The 16,293-nt window shown below is 39.2% G+C and overlaps 1 protein-coding gene and 1 long non-coding RNA gene across 2 annotated transcripts; both read left to right on the forward strand.

Moving 5' to 3' along the window:
- Positions 1-1,451: 1,451 nt before the first annotated feature.
- LOC131001199 (malate dehydrogenase-like) lies at positions 1,452-3,634 on the forward strand. Its single transcript, XM_057927514.1, has 7 exons — positions 1,452-1,601; positions 2,095-2,253; positions 2,337-2,512; positions 2,584-2,861; positions 2,945-3,080; positions 3,150-3,261; positions 3,362-3,634. The coding sequence occupies exons 1-7, from the start codon at positions 1,559-1,561 to the stop codon at positions 3,454-3,456; spliced, it is 999 nt and encodes a 332-aa protein (XP_057783497.1). The 5' UTR covers positions 1,452-1,558; the 3' UTR covers positions 3,457-3,634.
- A 5,260-nt stretch (positions 3,635-8,894) lies between these two features.
- On the forward strand, positions 8,895-9,499 carry LOC131001200 (uncharacterized). The gene is made up of 2 exons (XR_009093884.1): positions 8,895-9,037; positions 9,107-9,499. It is a non-coding gene; the product is annotated as an uncharacterized LOC131001200 (long non-coding RNA).
- Positions 9,500-16,293: the final 6,794 nt, after the last annotated feature.

Genomic DNA, 16,293 nt, shown 5'->3' on the forward strand with positions numbered 1-16,293 from the left:
TCATTCTTATTTTTTTTCTAAATTTTAATCAATTTCTATATCTAAAAGATTATTATATAAATATTCCAACAAAATAAATTCTATTTCCTCAATCTATATATATATATATATATATATATATATATATATATATATATATATAGGAAGAGGTTCTAATAAAAACCTCTGTTAAAATGAGAACTAGGAACCTAATCTTGACCTTTTAAATATTAGATCTAATGGTTAGGATTTAGTCAACAAAAGAAATTGTGTATCTATTATATTTTACTATGCACTTAAAAAAAATGCAATTTATGCAATTGAAACCAACAATGCAAAATACTCAAGCAAATCGAAATTGTGCATCTATGCAATTGAAACTGTGCATCTATGCAATCGAAATTGTGCATCTGTAGTTAATCTCAGCCCTCTATTTTATTTAAATCAATGGCTTTAAATTGGTTCCTAGTTTTCATCTTAAGAGGTGTTTTTATATTAACCCTACCCTATATATATATATATATATATATATATATATATATATTAAAGCAAAATAAATCGTACCGTACGTGGCATCATATAATCACTCAATTCAAATTTTTCTCAATTTTCATTCATTCTTATTTTTTTCTAAATTTTAAATAGGCTAGATAGGTAACTAATGTTGTTTTTCATCCTTTAATATATATATATATATATATATATATTGAGGAAATAGAATTTATTTTGTTGGAATGATTTTTAGATATAGAAATTGATTAATAATTTAATATTTAAAAAAAAATAAGAATGAATGATAATTGAGAAAAATTAGAATGAAGTGATTATAAAATGTCATCTAGGATAGAATTTATTTTGCTTTAATATATAGATTTCCCTTTTAAGATTTAAGGGATTTAATCAAATGTTTTGCAGAGTCCATATGGCCGTTTTTGCCATCTCATCAATCAAACAAACGTGACATTCAAAATTCCTACATCTATTTGAGGATCTAAATAATACTCCCTCTGTCCAACTTTAATTGACATTTTTTTTTGCACAGAGATTAAAAATAAAGGGTTTGGGCGTGTAAAGTGGATGGAGACCATTTATTTAATATGTGTAAAAAAGGTAGGGACCACATACATTTTTGAAAAGTGTCAGTTAAAGTGAGACAAACAAAAAAAGCAAGTGTGCCAATTGAAGTGGGACGGAGGGAGTAATAAAGCTATGAACTCTTTTTGTCATTCTAATTTCTAAACAAAGATCACATCCAATGAGAAGAAGCATTTGGCTTAATAATCTCCTACATTTATTTCACCATCTCCTAATTATATTTAACGAGTCAAACTTCTATTTTACAATTAGTACTTTTAGCAATAATAAGGAGTCCATGGTTTTGAACACAAAAATTTAGCGGATTTGTTCTATTTTTCACTCTTAGCATGCAATAGTTTGTTAATCGACTAATCGAGATTTTCTCAACAACTTCACCTATAAATATTTGACATACTCTTCTAGAATCAAATCATTCCTCTTCTGCATGTTCTAAGCAACAGCATCGATCTCACATTGCAAATCTAGACCATTCAACAAAGCAATGGCGAAGGAACCAGTTCGCGTTCTCGTCACCGGCGCCGCAGGTGTGATTTTTTGGATCTGCTTTTATTTTTATTTTTTGGAATTGATGTTATTTTTGGATCAGTTTTTACTACTAATTAGAAAATTAGATAATGCATCTGTTGATATGCTGTGGCGAGTGCTTTCCAATGGATGCTTGTGCGTGAAGTTTATGTGTTAAAATGTTATTTGATACAGAAGTAGAAACTAGTAGTTTTGCCTGGAAATCTGTGGAAAATTTTATGTCATTTGTACATGTGTATGAAATATAATCAGTTGTTTAGGAGATTGATGTGAATTTTATTTGTTTCAGTTCCTATCATTTGCTTATACCATGCTTAGATAAGCGTGTTTGAATCGCAGCACTGCATTTTAATCAAACTTGTGTAATGATTTGATCCACCGTTGACAACTGTTTAGATTGTTTTGTTGTGTTAATTGTAGTTGAATTGATGATTGGGTTGTATGAATTGTAAGCAGCAGCATCCAGTTATTAAGGGTTTGTTTGTTATACAGGACAAATTGGATATGCTCTAGTGCCCATGGTTGCTAGGGGAGCTATGTTGGGAGCTGATCAGCCTGTGATCCTCCACATGCTCGATATTCCACCTGCGGCTGAGGCGCTCAACGGCGTTAAAATGGAATTGGTTGATGCAGCATTTCCTCTTCTTAAAGGTATACTATATATATGTGCTCGTCTTGACTAATTGTATATCCTTATTAATTGAGATATGTTTGATTGTGCTGTTGAAAATCAGGTGTGGTAGCGACCACGGATGTCGTTGAAGCGTGCACCAGTGTCAATGTCGCCGTCATGGTTGGTGGCTTCCCAAGGAAAGAGGGTATGGAGAGGAAAGATGTGATGTCAAAGAATGTGTCCATCTACAAGTCTCAAGCGTCTGCTCTTGAAAAGCATGCTGCGCCTAACTGCAAGGTTAATTTAGTTTTCTAAAGGTTTAATTGGCTGTAAATACACAAATTGACCACATCTTGTTGCACTTGCAGGTTCTGGTTGTTGCGAATCCTGCCAATACCAATGCGTTGATTCTTAAGGAATTTGCTCCGTCAATTCCTCAGAAGAACATTACTTGCTTGACTAGATTAGACCACAACAGGGCTCTGGGACAGGTTTCAGAGAGACTGAAGGTGCAAGTAGCAGATGTTAAGAATGTCATAATTTGGGGGAATCACTCCTCAACACAGTATCCCGATGTTAACCATGCATCTGTCAAAACCCCATCTGGAGTGAAGCCTGTGCGCGAGCTTGTTGCGAATGATGAATGGTACTACATGAGTTCATGCGATTGAACACAAAAACATACAACTCATATGTATTTAGAATTTGAATTGTTTGTTATATTGTAAGGCTGAAAGGAGAGTTTATAAGCACTGTCCAGCAACGCGGCGCTGCTATAATCAAAGCTAGAAAACTTTCTAGTGCACTCTCTGCTGCTAGTTCTGCTTGTGATCATATCCGCGACTGGGTCCTTGGCACTCCGGAGGTAAGTTTTCACTTGCTTAATTGTGCTTGTTCAATTTCTAATTATTTTCTTTTGTCTGGCCTTGAACAGGGTACTTGGGTTTCTATGGGTGTATACTCTGATGGATCATACAATGTGCCAGCTGGTCTCATCTATTCATTTCCAGTTACCTGCAAGAATGGGGAGTGGTCGATTGTTCAAGGTTAGAATACATTTAAACACAAAAAATAGCATGTTATTTTAGGTCATTCACATTTTATTTTTTATTTTCCTTGCAATCTTACTACATACTCTGTGTTCAGGTTTGTCAATTGATGAGTTTTCACGAAAGAAATTGGATGTAACCGCTCAAGAACTGAGTGAGGAGAAATCGCTGGCGTATTCTTGTCTTCAATAATTTTCCTCTTCTGTTTAGTCGGTTCAGATTGACTCGAATTAGTTGCACGTTTTAATAATAGCATTATTAACTCTAGTGTGGGAACTAGTTTTGAAAGCTAGCAACTTTCTAAGAAATTTCTATGTATCTAATTGGGTGTAATCGTGCCTTAGATTTAAGAGCGAGAACTACCGAGAAATTGTCGCTTCTACATTAATTAGCATTTACACTCCAAGCAATTCATGATAAATATTTTTATATTTATATAAATTTAATACCAACTCAATTATTATATTTATAAATATAATAAAAAAATTAATTTTAATTAAATATATTTAAATTAAAAATTGAAAAAAATACAAAAAAAAAATTCACAAATAAAAAAATTGATACTCCCTACGTCCCATTACTTTTGAGTACGGAGATTAAGAAATATATAATTAGTAGATTAAATGAGTTAGTGAAATTATTTAAATATAGAATATGTCACCAAAAAACGAATATGACATTTGTAATGAGACAATAGTAATGAGACAGATGGAGTATTATGAAAAGTTAAAATAAATGAAAATGAAAATGAAAATGAAAATGACAATGAAAATAAAAATAAAAATAAAATAGAATGAAACAATAGATTTATTTTTAAAAAAAATTATGAGAGGGGAGAGGGAATATTTTTTAAAATTTTTAATTTTTAAATAAATATAACTTTTACATTTTAAATCAAATATTGATATTTTAAATCAAATAATTTATAAACATAATAAAAAAATAATTTTAACTTAATATATTTGAGCTGAATATTGAAAAAAAAAGAATTAACAATAATAAAAATTGATATTATAAAAAAGTAAAAAAAAAAACTTTAAAATGAAAATAAAAATAAAATATTATTGGCGACTAAATATACAAACTTTGGGCTCATTTTAATTTTTCCCACGAAATTTGAAAGTTGTAAAAAAATACAAAGACTGGAGCTAAGCAGATGGCTTTGTTTGGAAACCAAACTGGTCAAATTCTGGTTCCAGAATCACATAACACAAATGAAGGTAGAGAGAGAGAGAAATATGAAATTACATTCAATGCTAGGGGAGGGGGAGAGAGAGACAGAGATGAAAGGGGAAAAAAGAAGAAGTTAATTTTTAAATTTAATATTAGAGGTAAATTTGTATTTTTGCACAAAAAATAATCAATTTTTAAAATTTTATTTGATAGACTAACTTTTAAATTTACTATAATGTTAGGTCCTGAGGGTCTCGAATAGGTGTATGGGGGGGAATACACCTATGGGCCATTTTTGCAAATTCCTCTAAAGCAGAGGGATCTCCAAGAGAGAACAAAACGAAACTTTACACGCAAACGGTGACGCCTGTTAACTGAAAACAGTTTTGACCAAACAGGGTAGACGACTGATACTGAAAGCTCTTCAGTAAGGAGTTATCAGTTAAGTTACTGGAACTTAACTGATGCACTTATGAGCTTCAGTCGAGTTTGCTAAAACAGAGATGATAACACTCTTCCTGACTATCAAAAGATAGATCAGTCAGACTGATATCATACGCAACGGAAATTAAACTTAGTTTCGTAATAGCCTCGGTTGAGCACGTTGTTGGTCTTAGGTTTCTCTTTGCAGTTAATCAGTATTCAGTTTATCAAATAAAACAACACAAGTATGAATGTAAAACTAAAAGCTGTAAACAACACAAAGACTTTTACGTGGTTCGGAAAAATCCTTTTCTACATCCACGGTCGGTTGATCAGACCAACAATCCACTCCGCAAGTGCTTAACAGGTGCACTGCAAACCAAACTGTGTGCTTTCCGGGTGCACACAACCGTACCACTGAAGAAAACCCTTCTTTAGTACCCACGCTTCACTCGCGTCGGATTTCTCTTGCTTAGCACAACGCGCGCTAAGACTCTCAGAGTCAGAGTACCTTTCTGAACTCCGAATCACTCAAAACACTCAAATCTTTCTTTTGAAAAGGAGGTTTGAACGAGTGCCAACTATACTGCAAGGAACAAGTTCTTTGTAGCAAGTTTGACCTTGGCTTCTGGGTGAACAGAGGTTTGCCTAAGGTCTAAGAGAATGTATGTAATCAGCAGTGACTGATTTTGGCTTTGGAATTCTCTTCTTCGATTCAAGCTTTGGGGAGATTAAGCTTTAGGCTGAGTAGCGATTTTGGCAGAGCTTCAGCTTATGTCGTTGAATCGGTGAAGATTGAAGTTGATCCTCGAGCGCTATTTGTAGGAGAACTCTTGAATAGATCCGTTGGCGTAGAAAGTCCTCAAGATTTCTTCCGTTGGAGAGCAATTCGAATTTGGGCTGAGGTTTCAATCTTCGAGGTTCCTTGTCTAGTGGAAACGACTCTCTTGAGGGACAGGAGATGTGACGTCTTTGATAAAGTAGCCACCAAATAGGAATGACCTCTGCAGAGATAAGATCCTGAGATCTCTGCATTTAATGCGGCTGTACTTTGTGAGTACGTGGCTTCCTTTGAACGTTGGAAGATCAATCCGAGGAAGAATGTTCAACTGATACTTGACTTTAGTATCAGTCCATGGCACGCATTAAGTAATCAGTTCCTAACTGATTCTTCAACTGATACTTCAGTTGGTATCTTCAGTCTTCAGTCTTCAGTCCTTCGTTCTTCAGTCTTCAGTCTTCGAAACCGCAAGTTAAACTAGAAATTAACTCTAACACTTGAGTTCAAAACAGTTCTAGTCTATTACAATTAAGTCCTATGAATTTTGGTATCATCAAAACAAGGATCAAGATATTCCACAAGGTTCCCAATATATAAAAAGTGGTCAATTCCATATATTAATTGAATATGATATGGCATTTATACATACTTGTCACGACCGCACTTGCTAAGGATAGCAAATTCGGGAAAACCGCGACTAAGGGAGGGGATTTAGGAGCGGGAGTTAGAAAGGGGCATATTCGGTTTCTTGATGACTCGACTTGTATAAGGAAAATAATTGAAATTAACTAGAATTTCAACGAAGGCCACAAGGGGACCGTACATAATATTATTCAAAGGGGTACTCAACGAGTTTGAGTACATTATTAAATAGTACATATTGTTTTGACAGATAACATAATGTCTTAGTAAAATCAGTGTTTGCAGCGGAATAATAATTTGAATATATGTATGAAGACATATACTCTACTCTGAGGTACTCATCCTAGATTGACAGAAGCTCCGCTTGCACACTACATCCTCGATCACAGCTCAACCTGCACATTTAAAAATACATGCAGGGCTAAGTACAAAAGTACTTAGTGGACACTTGCCGAAATTTACATACATGCATAATATTTTATTGTCAAGCCTTTCAACAGTAGTAAAATACGAGGGTTTTCCTTTAAAGTCTCGTATTTACCAAACATAATATCATTTCTTTCATCAATAACCCGCGCAGGTATTTTATATCATTAATCACCATATCAGTAACTCGTGCCGAGAGGGAGGCCTCCCTCTACGGACACTATGATCGGCCAACCCGCTAGATGACTCACGATCACAAGGTGTACACTAATTCCGAAGGGATTTGCGGTCCCATCCAGAATCCGAATTCGATTAACATCAGATAGGCAATTAATAATAAAACATAAAGCATTTAGGCATTGACAATATCATTTAAATTCATAAGCATAAAGTCTTAACAATTCTAATATATAATTTTAGTTTATACGTAGAAAGCCTACCTGAATAGCCGACTCACGGTTTAGCTCTAACTCTGGTGCTTGACCTTTAATCCGAGAAAATAAAATAAGATTCTAATTCTCGAAAAATCTCAATAAATGAGGATGCGTGAAATGATTATGCATGACTCATATTCCTTTAATTAAATTATGAGATGCTAATCCTATTTAAGAAATTAAGGCTCGTCTTATGAGGTCGGATTATTAATCTTTAATAATCTACTCATCTTAAAATAATCTAATTCACTTACTAATTAATAATTAGTAAGTCTTAAAATCTTCTCTAATTAAATATAATAGAATAATTATGAAGGCCCAATTAAAATAAAATAATCAAGGCCCAAAAGGAATTTAATTTGAGCCCAAAAGAATAAATTCGAAGCCCAATGCATTAATAATATTAAGCCCAACATCAATTAATTTCTAGAGCCCAACAAATGAGGCCCAAGATAATAAAATCATGAAGCCCAATAAGTGAGCCCATCATCATCCTTAAAAAATTAGTAAACTTTAATATTAATCACTAATTAAAATAATTAGGATTAATAAAGAAGCCTAAAATAATAATTCTTATTGGGTTAAATAAATAAATTTCATTGGACTTAATCAATTAAATCGTAGGAGCCCAAGTAATATAAATTCGAGACCCATTATTAATAAATAATAGGAGTCCAAGTAATAATTAATGTGGACTGGAAAGAATTAATCTTATCTCGTCAAAACCTTTAACTCAAAACATTATCACATAACTATCATTTAGGTTCGAAACTATTTATTCGAACATCAACACGCGCATTAATCATAACTCGTTCTATTTATGCCATCAAGTCAAATATTCCGTCATTTAAAAACAAATCCTATAATATTACATAGATAAATTATATCATCATAGATCATGCTTTCTTATTTTTTTTAAAATCGTTTAATCATTTTCAAATAATCCATATTAATAAGTCATTTGAAAAGAATTAATTTAAATGAGAGTTTAACTCGAAATATTTCATTTTATAATCCATTTATAAATACTTGAAATAAAGAACTCCATTTAAATAATTAATTTAAAGGTCAATATATAATTAAATTAATCAAGCTCAATTTAAATTAATAATTAAGAGCTCAAATAATTTAAATAGATATAAGCCCAAATTAATTAGATAAATTAAGTCTATCATGTTTTTCTTTGAATAAGGCCCAAACAATTTAATTAAATCGGCCCAAGAGTTTAATTAAATCGGCCCAAGAGGGAGCCCAATATTTTCGGCCCAAACCCGGCTCAAACCCGGCCCAAACCCGGCTCAAACCCGGCCCAAACCCGGCTCCCTTTTCTAACCTAAATATACACACACAAACACCTCCCAACACACACAAGCTTATCTCTCTCTAACTCTATCTCTCGGCTCTCTCTCTCCCTACTCTCTCTGCTCTCTCTCTTTACTCTCTCTGATCTCTCTCTTCGATCTGCCGCCGCCGCTGCCGTTCAACGGCGCCGTCGCCGCCGGCGAGCGGCGCGGCCTCTCCTTCTCTCTCCCTGAACTCTTCCCCCCCTCTTCTCCTCTATCTCTCTCTCTCAATCTCGGCCGCTGGAAAGGCACAGCAGCGCAACCATGCCGCCGCTCCGTCGCCTCCGCCTCTCCTCCATGGCAGATCCGCCGCCGCTGCAACTGGATCTCGGCGAGCACCGTCGACTGGAAGCCGCTGGAGCTGCTGCTGCTTCGCCGGGAGTTGAGCTGTCGCCGCCTGGAGCTGCTGCTGCTCGCCCGGAGTCGCCGCTGAAAGTCAGCCGCACGCCGCCGCCTTGGGTGTTCACGGCCATCGCCTGGCCGTGGAAGAGCACGGCCGCCGCCGTTCGTCGTCGGATTCGCTGTGAGGAGCCGAGCACCGTCTCACAAAGGTAAGCCCCCGGATCTCCCTATTCTCATTTTCTTTTTCTTTTTCCTCATCTTTTCCCCTTTCTTGGCAGATCGGAGACAACGGCAGGTTCACCGCCGCCGCTCCGTCGCCGGCGACGAGCCACCGCGGCTGCCGCCTCCCTCTGATTTCGACTCACACACACAGTAGGTTCAAGCCACAATTTCAGTCATAGCATAGATGATTTGAGCAAAATTCATACATAGTCAGGAAATAATTATCTCTATATGTCCATGTAAAAAGTCAAGATCTTTAATTGTTCTTCAATTAATCACACTGCATATAAACACCTCACTTGCAAATTCAGCCTTTCGAACATCAATGTTAAAACGAGTTTATACACAAGTTGTATGCACATAAAGAGGAATATGAGCAGTTGTATGCGTTGGTGGTTCTTTTGGAGTTATGAACTTGATACAAGAAATGGAGTATTTCGATTTAGAAAGTAACCTTGAATTGGTAGATAATGATTTACTGTTTCTGCATAATAAGCATGAATAATAGGATATCAGAAGGTGCTCTGTAAATGACAAAGAAATGAGATGGAAAAATACTTGTAATAATTACCATGAAGTTTGGTTGGAGGAATGAACGTAGGAGACGTTGAGTATGGAAAATAATGGTGAAAGTGCTGTGATTTTAAAGAAAAATGGGGTGGCTTGGATGGATGAGGATGGTGTAAATTATTCAGCTGACCAGTATGAACATGGACATGGATGAGGGTGGCTTGATAAGTATGAATATGAAATTCTTTCTCAGCATGCGTATGACTGAAATTCTTCAGCATGCGTATGACTGAAATTCTTCAGCATGCGTATGACTGAAATTCTTCAGTATGCTTAGGAACTATTCAAATTTAATCATCAAAATATCTAAGAGATTAATACATTAATTATATGGTTTCAAACTCATTTAAATACATTAAGACATATAAGCCTAATTCTTATTGAAGCATAAAATCCATTTGAGCTTGCTTCTAACATAAAATAAATTACTCATGGGCTTAAGTAAACAATCGATAAAAGATTCATATTTAACACTTCAGTGTTAAATTCTCCACAATAAATTAATGGACTCAAAATATATTTTGAGTGCATCATCTATTGAAAATAAAAAAAAAATAAATCATCACATATATAAATTATCAATTTCATATAAGTTCGTATTTTATAAATGGATGCTGAACTCTAATTACCATAATCAATCCTTAAATCAGTAATTAAAAGTATATAATCCTTAATAAAAAGTCGGGTCATTACATACTATCCCCCTTAAAAGAAATTTCGTCCCGAAATTTGCATACCTATGTGAAAAGTTCTGGGTATTTTTCTTTCATCTGGTCCTCAAGTTCCCACGTTGCTTCTTCTGGTCCATGGTGTCTCCACAGTATTTTGACTGACGCGATCGATTTATTCCTTAACTCTTGCACCTTTCGGTCCAAAATGGCTTCAGGTTTTTCCTCGTACGTCAAGTCTGGGTTAAGAATCATTTCATCTTGATGAATCACGTGTTTGGGATCAAACACGTACCGTCTCAGCTGTGACACGTGGAACACATTGTGGACGTTTCCAAAGCTAGGTGGCAGTGCCAACCTATATGCTACGGGACCTATTCTTTCAAGGATCTCATAAGGTCCTACAAAACGGGGTCTCAACTTACCCTTAACACCGAATCTAACGATCCCTTTCGAGGGTGATATTTTAAGGAAAACCTTGTCTCCAATCTGAAATTGTAGTTCAGTTCGTCGGGTATCAGCATAAGACTTCTGTCTGTCCTGAGCCTCTTTAATTCTTGCTCTAATCTGGCGGATGGTCTCAATCATCTCGCTTACTGCATCTGGCCCAAGGATTTTTCTTTCACCCACTTCATCCCAGTAAAGTGGTGATCTACACTTCCTTCCATACAGCGCCTCATAAGGTGCCATATCAATGGTTGCCTGGTAACTATTGTTGTAGGCGAATTCGATTAACGGCAGCACTGATTCCCAACTTCCTCCTCGGTCTAGCACCACTGTCCTCAACATATCTTCAAGGGTCTGAATTGTCCTTTCTGATTGTCCATCTGTTTGAGGGTGAAAGGCGGTGCTAAAGTTTAATCTCGTTCCCAACTCTTTCTGCAAACTGATCCAAAATCTAGAAGTAAATTTTGAATCTCTATCTGAAGTAATGGATATTGGTATTCCATGTAGCCGTACAATCTCACGAATGTACAGTTGGGCTAGTTTCTCCGATCCATGTGTAATTGGAATCGGTATAAAATGAGCGCTCTTTGTGAGACGGTCTACTATTACCCAAATAGCTGTGTTGCCCCTATTTGTCTTGGGTAAACCCGTCACGAAATCCATCGCTATGTGCTCCCACTTCCATTCTGGGATTTCCAATGGCTGTAATTTCCCATATGGTCGTTGATGTAAAGCTTTCACTTGTTGGCATGCAAGGCAACGCTCTACAAACGAGGCTATATCTCGTTTCATCCCGTCCCACCAAAACTTCTGTTTTAGATCTTGGTACATTTTGGTACTTCCGGGATGAGCGGTATAGGGCGTGTCATGAGCTTCACTCATGATCTCGTTTCTGAGTTCCTCGTTATGGGGAACACACAATCTTCCTTCAAAAAGAACTGCGTTATCCGTTGCCTCTTGGTAGCCTCCTGGCGTGCCTGTTCGGATCTTGAGACGAACTTTTTCCAAGCTTTCATCCGCTCTCTGGGCACTGACGATCCTTTCTCTGAGGTCTGGGACGGCTACTAGAGTTGCAATAATTGCTCTTGTCGTTGCCGGTGGCTGAACCACTTCTATCTTCAATTTGTCAAAATCCCTTACAAGCGTGTCCTCTTGAGTGAGAAGAAGTCCTAACTCGGATTGAGTTTTACGACTTAAAGCATCAGCTACTACATTAGCTTTTCCCGGGTGGTAGTTGATACCGCAGTCGTAATCCTTTACGAGTTCGAGCCATCTCCTCTGTCTCATATTCAAGTCTTTCTGCTCAAAAAAATACTTAAGGCTTTTGTGATCAGTGAAGATTTCACATCTAACTCCGTATAGATGGTGTCTCCAAATTTTCAAAGCATGCACAATTGCTGCCAGTTCCAGATCATGAGTGGGGTAGTTCAATTCATGTGGCCTTAGTTGTCGCGAGGCGTAGGCAATGACCTTTCCTTCTTGCATCAACACACAACCTAGCCCATTTTTGGACGCGTCTGTGAAGATCACGTATTCTTTATCGGCTGCTGGAACTGCTAACACTGGTGCAGTTGTCAATTTCTTCTTCAGCTCTTGGAAGCTGGCTTCACACTCTTCGTTCCACTTATACTTGATTCCTTTGCGAAGTAATTGCGTCATTGGTCTCGCTATTTTAGAGAATCCTTCGATGAATCTCCGGTAGTATCCTGCCAAACCTAAGAAACTTCGGATTTCATTAGGTGTGGTTGGTGATTTCCACTCGCGCACTGCTTGCACCTTGGCGGGGTCCACCTTGATTCCATCTGCTGATACGATGTGCCCTAGAAACATTACTTCTTTCAACCAAAATTCGCACTTGCTGAATTTGGCGAACAATTTCTCCATCTTTAATGTCTCCAGGATGATTCTCAAATGATTTTCATGCTCTTGGTCATTCTTAGAATAGATGAGGATATCATCTATAAACACTAAGACAAATTTGTCTAAGTATGGATGGAAAACTCGATTCATGAGGTCCATGAATACTGCCGGTGCATTGGTTAAACCAAATGGCATGACAACGAATTCATAGTGACCATATCTTGTGCGGAAAGCGGTCTTAGATATATCCTCTGATCTGATCTTCAGTTGATGATACCCAGACCTTAAATCTATTTTTGAGAATACACTGGCTCCTTTGAGTTGATCAAACAAATCATCTATCCTTGGATGAGGATATTTGTTTTTAAGCGTCAGTTTGTTCAACTCTCGATAATCAATGCACATTCTCATGGTTCCATCTTTCTTTTTGACAAAGAGTACAGGCGCTCCCCAAGGCGAGACACTGGGTCTGATGAAACCCAAGTCCAAGAGTTCCTGTAGTTGCACCTTTAATTCTTGTAGTTCCTTTGGGGCCATCCTGTACGGTGCCTTTGATACTGGGGCAGATCCAGGTTCTAGATCAATGGTGAAATCTAGTTGCCTGTCTGGAGGTAGTCCTGGCAATATTTCAGGAAAAACTTCTGGAAAATCTCGTACTATTGCCACATCTTCCACTTTCTTGTCTTCACTAGCTTCCCCGTTTAGGTAGACGAGATAAGCTGTGCTTCCTTCCTTCATCATCTCTTTTCTGGCTTGTAATGCGGATATCACTGGTACTCTTTTCTTCATACCTATGCCGTGAAATTCCGTCGGTTCCTTTCCAGGTGGTCGAATAGAAATTTTTCGTTCACTACAAAGGATGGTGGCGTGATTCTCAGCTAGCCAGTCCATTCCTAAGATTATATCTACATCCCACATGAGCAGAATATTAAGATTGTTCGCTACCATCTTAAGTTCTCCTATTTCAAATTCTACGTTCGAGCAAACATGTGTGGTGGTAGATCTTCCTCCTGAGGGTGTAGTGATTCTTAAGGCACACTTAGCTCGTTCTGATTCGATTTCTAAGGTATCTACGCAAGGGGCAGATATAAAAGAATGCGAGGCACCAGTATCGAACAGAATCATTATGGAAAAACCTTTAAGCTTGCCCATACCTGCCAGGTTTCCTTGGTTTTTCTCGGGCTGGTTTTGGGTGAGAGCAAAGGCTCTCGCCTGCTGCGGCAATGGTTGCTGCCGCCTCTGTTGCTGTTGGCGCTGTTGGTGCTTGTGTTGGTATTGCTGCTGGTATGGCTGTTGTTGGCGGGGCTGGTATTGGTATTGCTGCTGGTATGGCTGTTGTTGGCGGGGCTGGTGTTGCCCTTGAACTGCTTGCAGGGGCTGGGCATAAGTGGCCCTGATTGCCGCGCCCTGCTGTTTGTTGGGGCATTGTGACGAGTAGTGGCCCTTCTGGCCACACGTGTAGCAACTGTCAGTTCCAGCCTTACAGACACCACGATGTGGTTTGTGGCATTTTGGACAAAGGGGAACTTCATTTTGTCTTTGGCTGCCTCCAGCCGGGGCAGGACCCTGTTGCTTCCCTTGTCCTTGTTGCTGATATTGTCTCAACGGCGCATTTCCTTGCCATGGCCTCTTGTTAGTCTGGTTTTCATTTCCTCCATGGTCGTTCCAGTTGCGCTTCCCTTTAAAGTTCTGAGGGCGTGCAGGTGGGTTGGCTGGCGCTGAGGTCTGTGGCGGAGCCAACCTTTCTACTGGCATCGCAGCTTCGATGTCCAGTGCCCTGTTCAAAGATTCCGTGTATGAGAGTCCACCATGACTAGCTAGAGTCATCCGAATCTCGTGCCTCAGACCGGCACAAAATTTCTCCGCCATTTTCTCATCAGTATCCACCTGTTGTGGAGCATAACGCGATAGATCGCAGAACTCTCTGTCATACTCTGTCACCGTCTTCTTCCCTTGTTTCAGGCTATAGAACTCAGCCTCCTTCTTCTTTCTGTAGCTTTTGGGAATATACTTATCATATAATCCCGTCTTAAAGTCTTCCCAAGTGTATGCTGCCCATTGTTCGGGAGTCAGAGTCTTTCGGCGGGCTTCCCACCAAAAGTCAGCCGATCCGGCTAGTTGGAAAGACATACACGAGAGTCGCTCCTCTTCTGTGCAGTGTAGGAAGGTGAAGATACGCTCCAAGGCGCGTATCCAAGCTTCGGCTTCGGCTGGGTCGCCTGTCCCAGTGAATGTGGGCGGATTCTGTCGAAGAAATAGTTCTTCAGTCCTTCTAGCAGGGGGTGGAGGGGGTGGGGTAGGTTCCCTATCGTTTCGCCGCCCTTCAGGTATTTCATCGCGATTTCCATCATTGTTAACGTTTCTCCTAGGGGGGCGACCTCGTTTAGGCGGCATTCTGCAAATTACAAACACCCTTTTTAATATATTCTCTACAGGAATCTCTAAGGCAATTAATAAAGAATTGTTTGTCAAATTTAACTTATCATAATTCCAAAAATATAACAGGATCTGTTGCATACACGAGTCACATTATTCAAAGTTACTACATTCTTAACTGACTCGTGAAGAATAAGAACCCGTAGAGAAACATAAAATATATACGAGATCGTCGCAGAAAACCCATGCTAGGGTCATATATATATCATGGAATATTGCCTCATTGAGGGCTTTTACATCGTCAACCAAAACGTAAATAAAGTCGATCCGAGTACTCCCTATGGTGTACCGGTTTACTAGCTAAGCAACCTCGCAAGGGTACTTAATCATGGAACGTCCTAGAGACCAACGTTTTCGTATAAATGCTAGCTAGAGACAACATAAATAAAATCATAGTCATAGGTTACAAAAATATCGGAATGAATTATCGTTTTCGGAAAACATCAACAAGCTTAAAAATTATCAAATCCGCGAACCCTGAGTCGCGGTACGACTGCTCCTCGGTGACGCCAGGGGGTCCTCTTCTGGATCCTCCTCGGGGTCCTCCTCCTCATCCTCCTCGGGGTCCTCCCTGGCCCTCGCCTGTCTCCCGCATGATCTGGGCTGAGCGGAAGATGTCGTTCACCAACTCACGGATCGGATCATCTCTGGTGCTGATCCTGGCCGTGGCACGAGGCTCGGTTGGAGCTGGAGGTGGCACGGGCTCGGGATGAGTACTCCTCATCGTACCATACGGTACTGTACCATCATTCTCCTGCATAGGGGCTTTGCCCCTATCTATGAACTCCCTCAGGTTGGACATGACCCTGTCAGCGTTGGCCATGGCAGTCGAAAGCCTTGCTTCTGCCGTAGGTATCATTGGTGGTGGAGGAGTAGCAGCCCGGGCTGATGAGTCAGGGGGCGATGGAAAATCCCTGCGAGCCCGTGGACGAGAAGGGCCTGCCTCGTCATCGTGCCTACTACGGCGCCCTAGAACTGAGGCTCGTGGTGGAGGATCTCGGGGCAAGGCCATCGAGGGCTCGGGAGTAGTAGTGGGTGCTTCCGCTGGCAAAGGCGTCCCCACCTGTACGTAGTCTCCCGGAAGGATGTAGGGCCCTAGAGGAGCACGGCCCCACAAAGTGAAACAGATCTGAAGCTCCGCAATAAAGCTAGGGAAGTCTCCCATGAGGTCGTGGTAATCTTCTCGGCGAAAGATATAGTGGGCAGAGACCTGTCTAGCCCATCCCTGCCACTCGGAAGGTAACAGTAAGATCAACCTCTGG

Source organism: Salvia miltiorrhiza, chromosome 8 (assembly GCF_028751815.1).
Source record: "Salvia miltiorrhiza cultivar Shanhuang (shh) chromosome 8, IMPLAD_Smil_shh, whole genome shotgun sequence".
NCBI classification, from domain to species: Eukaryota; Viridiplantae; Streptophyta; class Magnoliopsida; order Lamiales; family Lamiaceae; genus Salvia; species Salvia miltiorrhiza.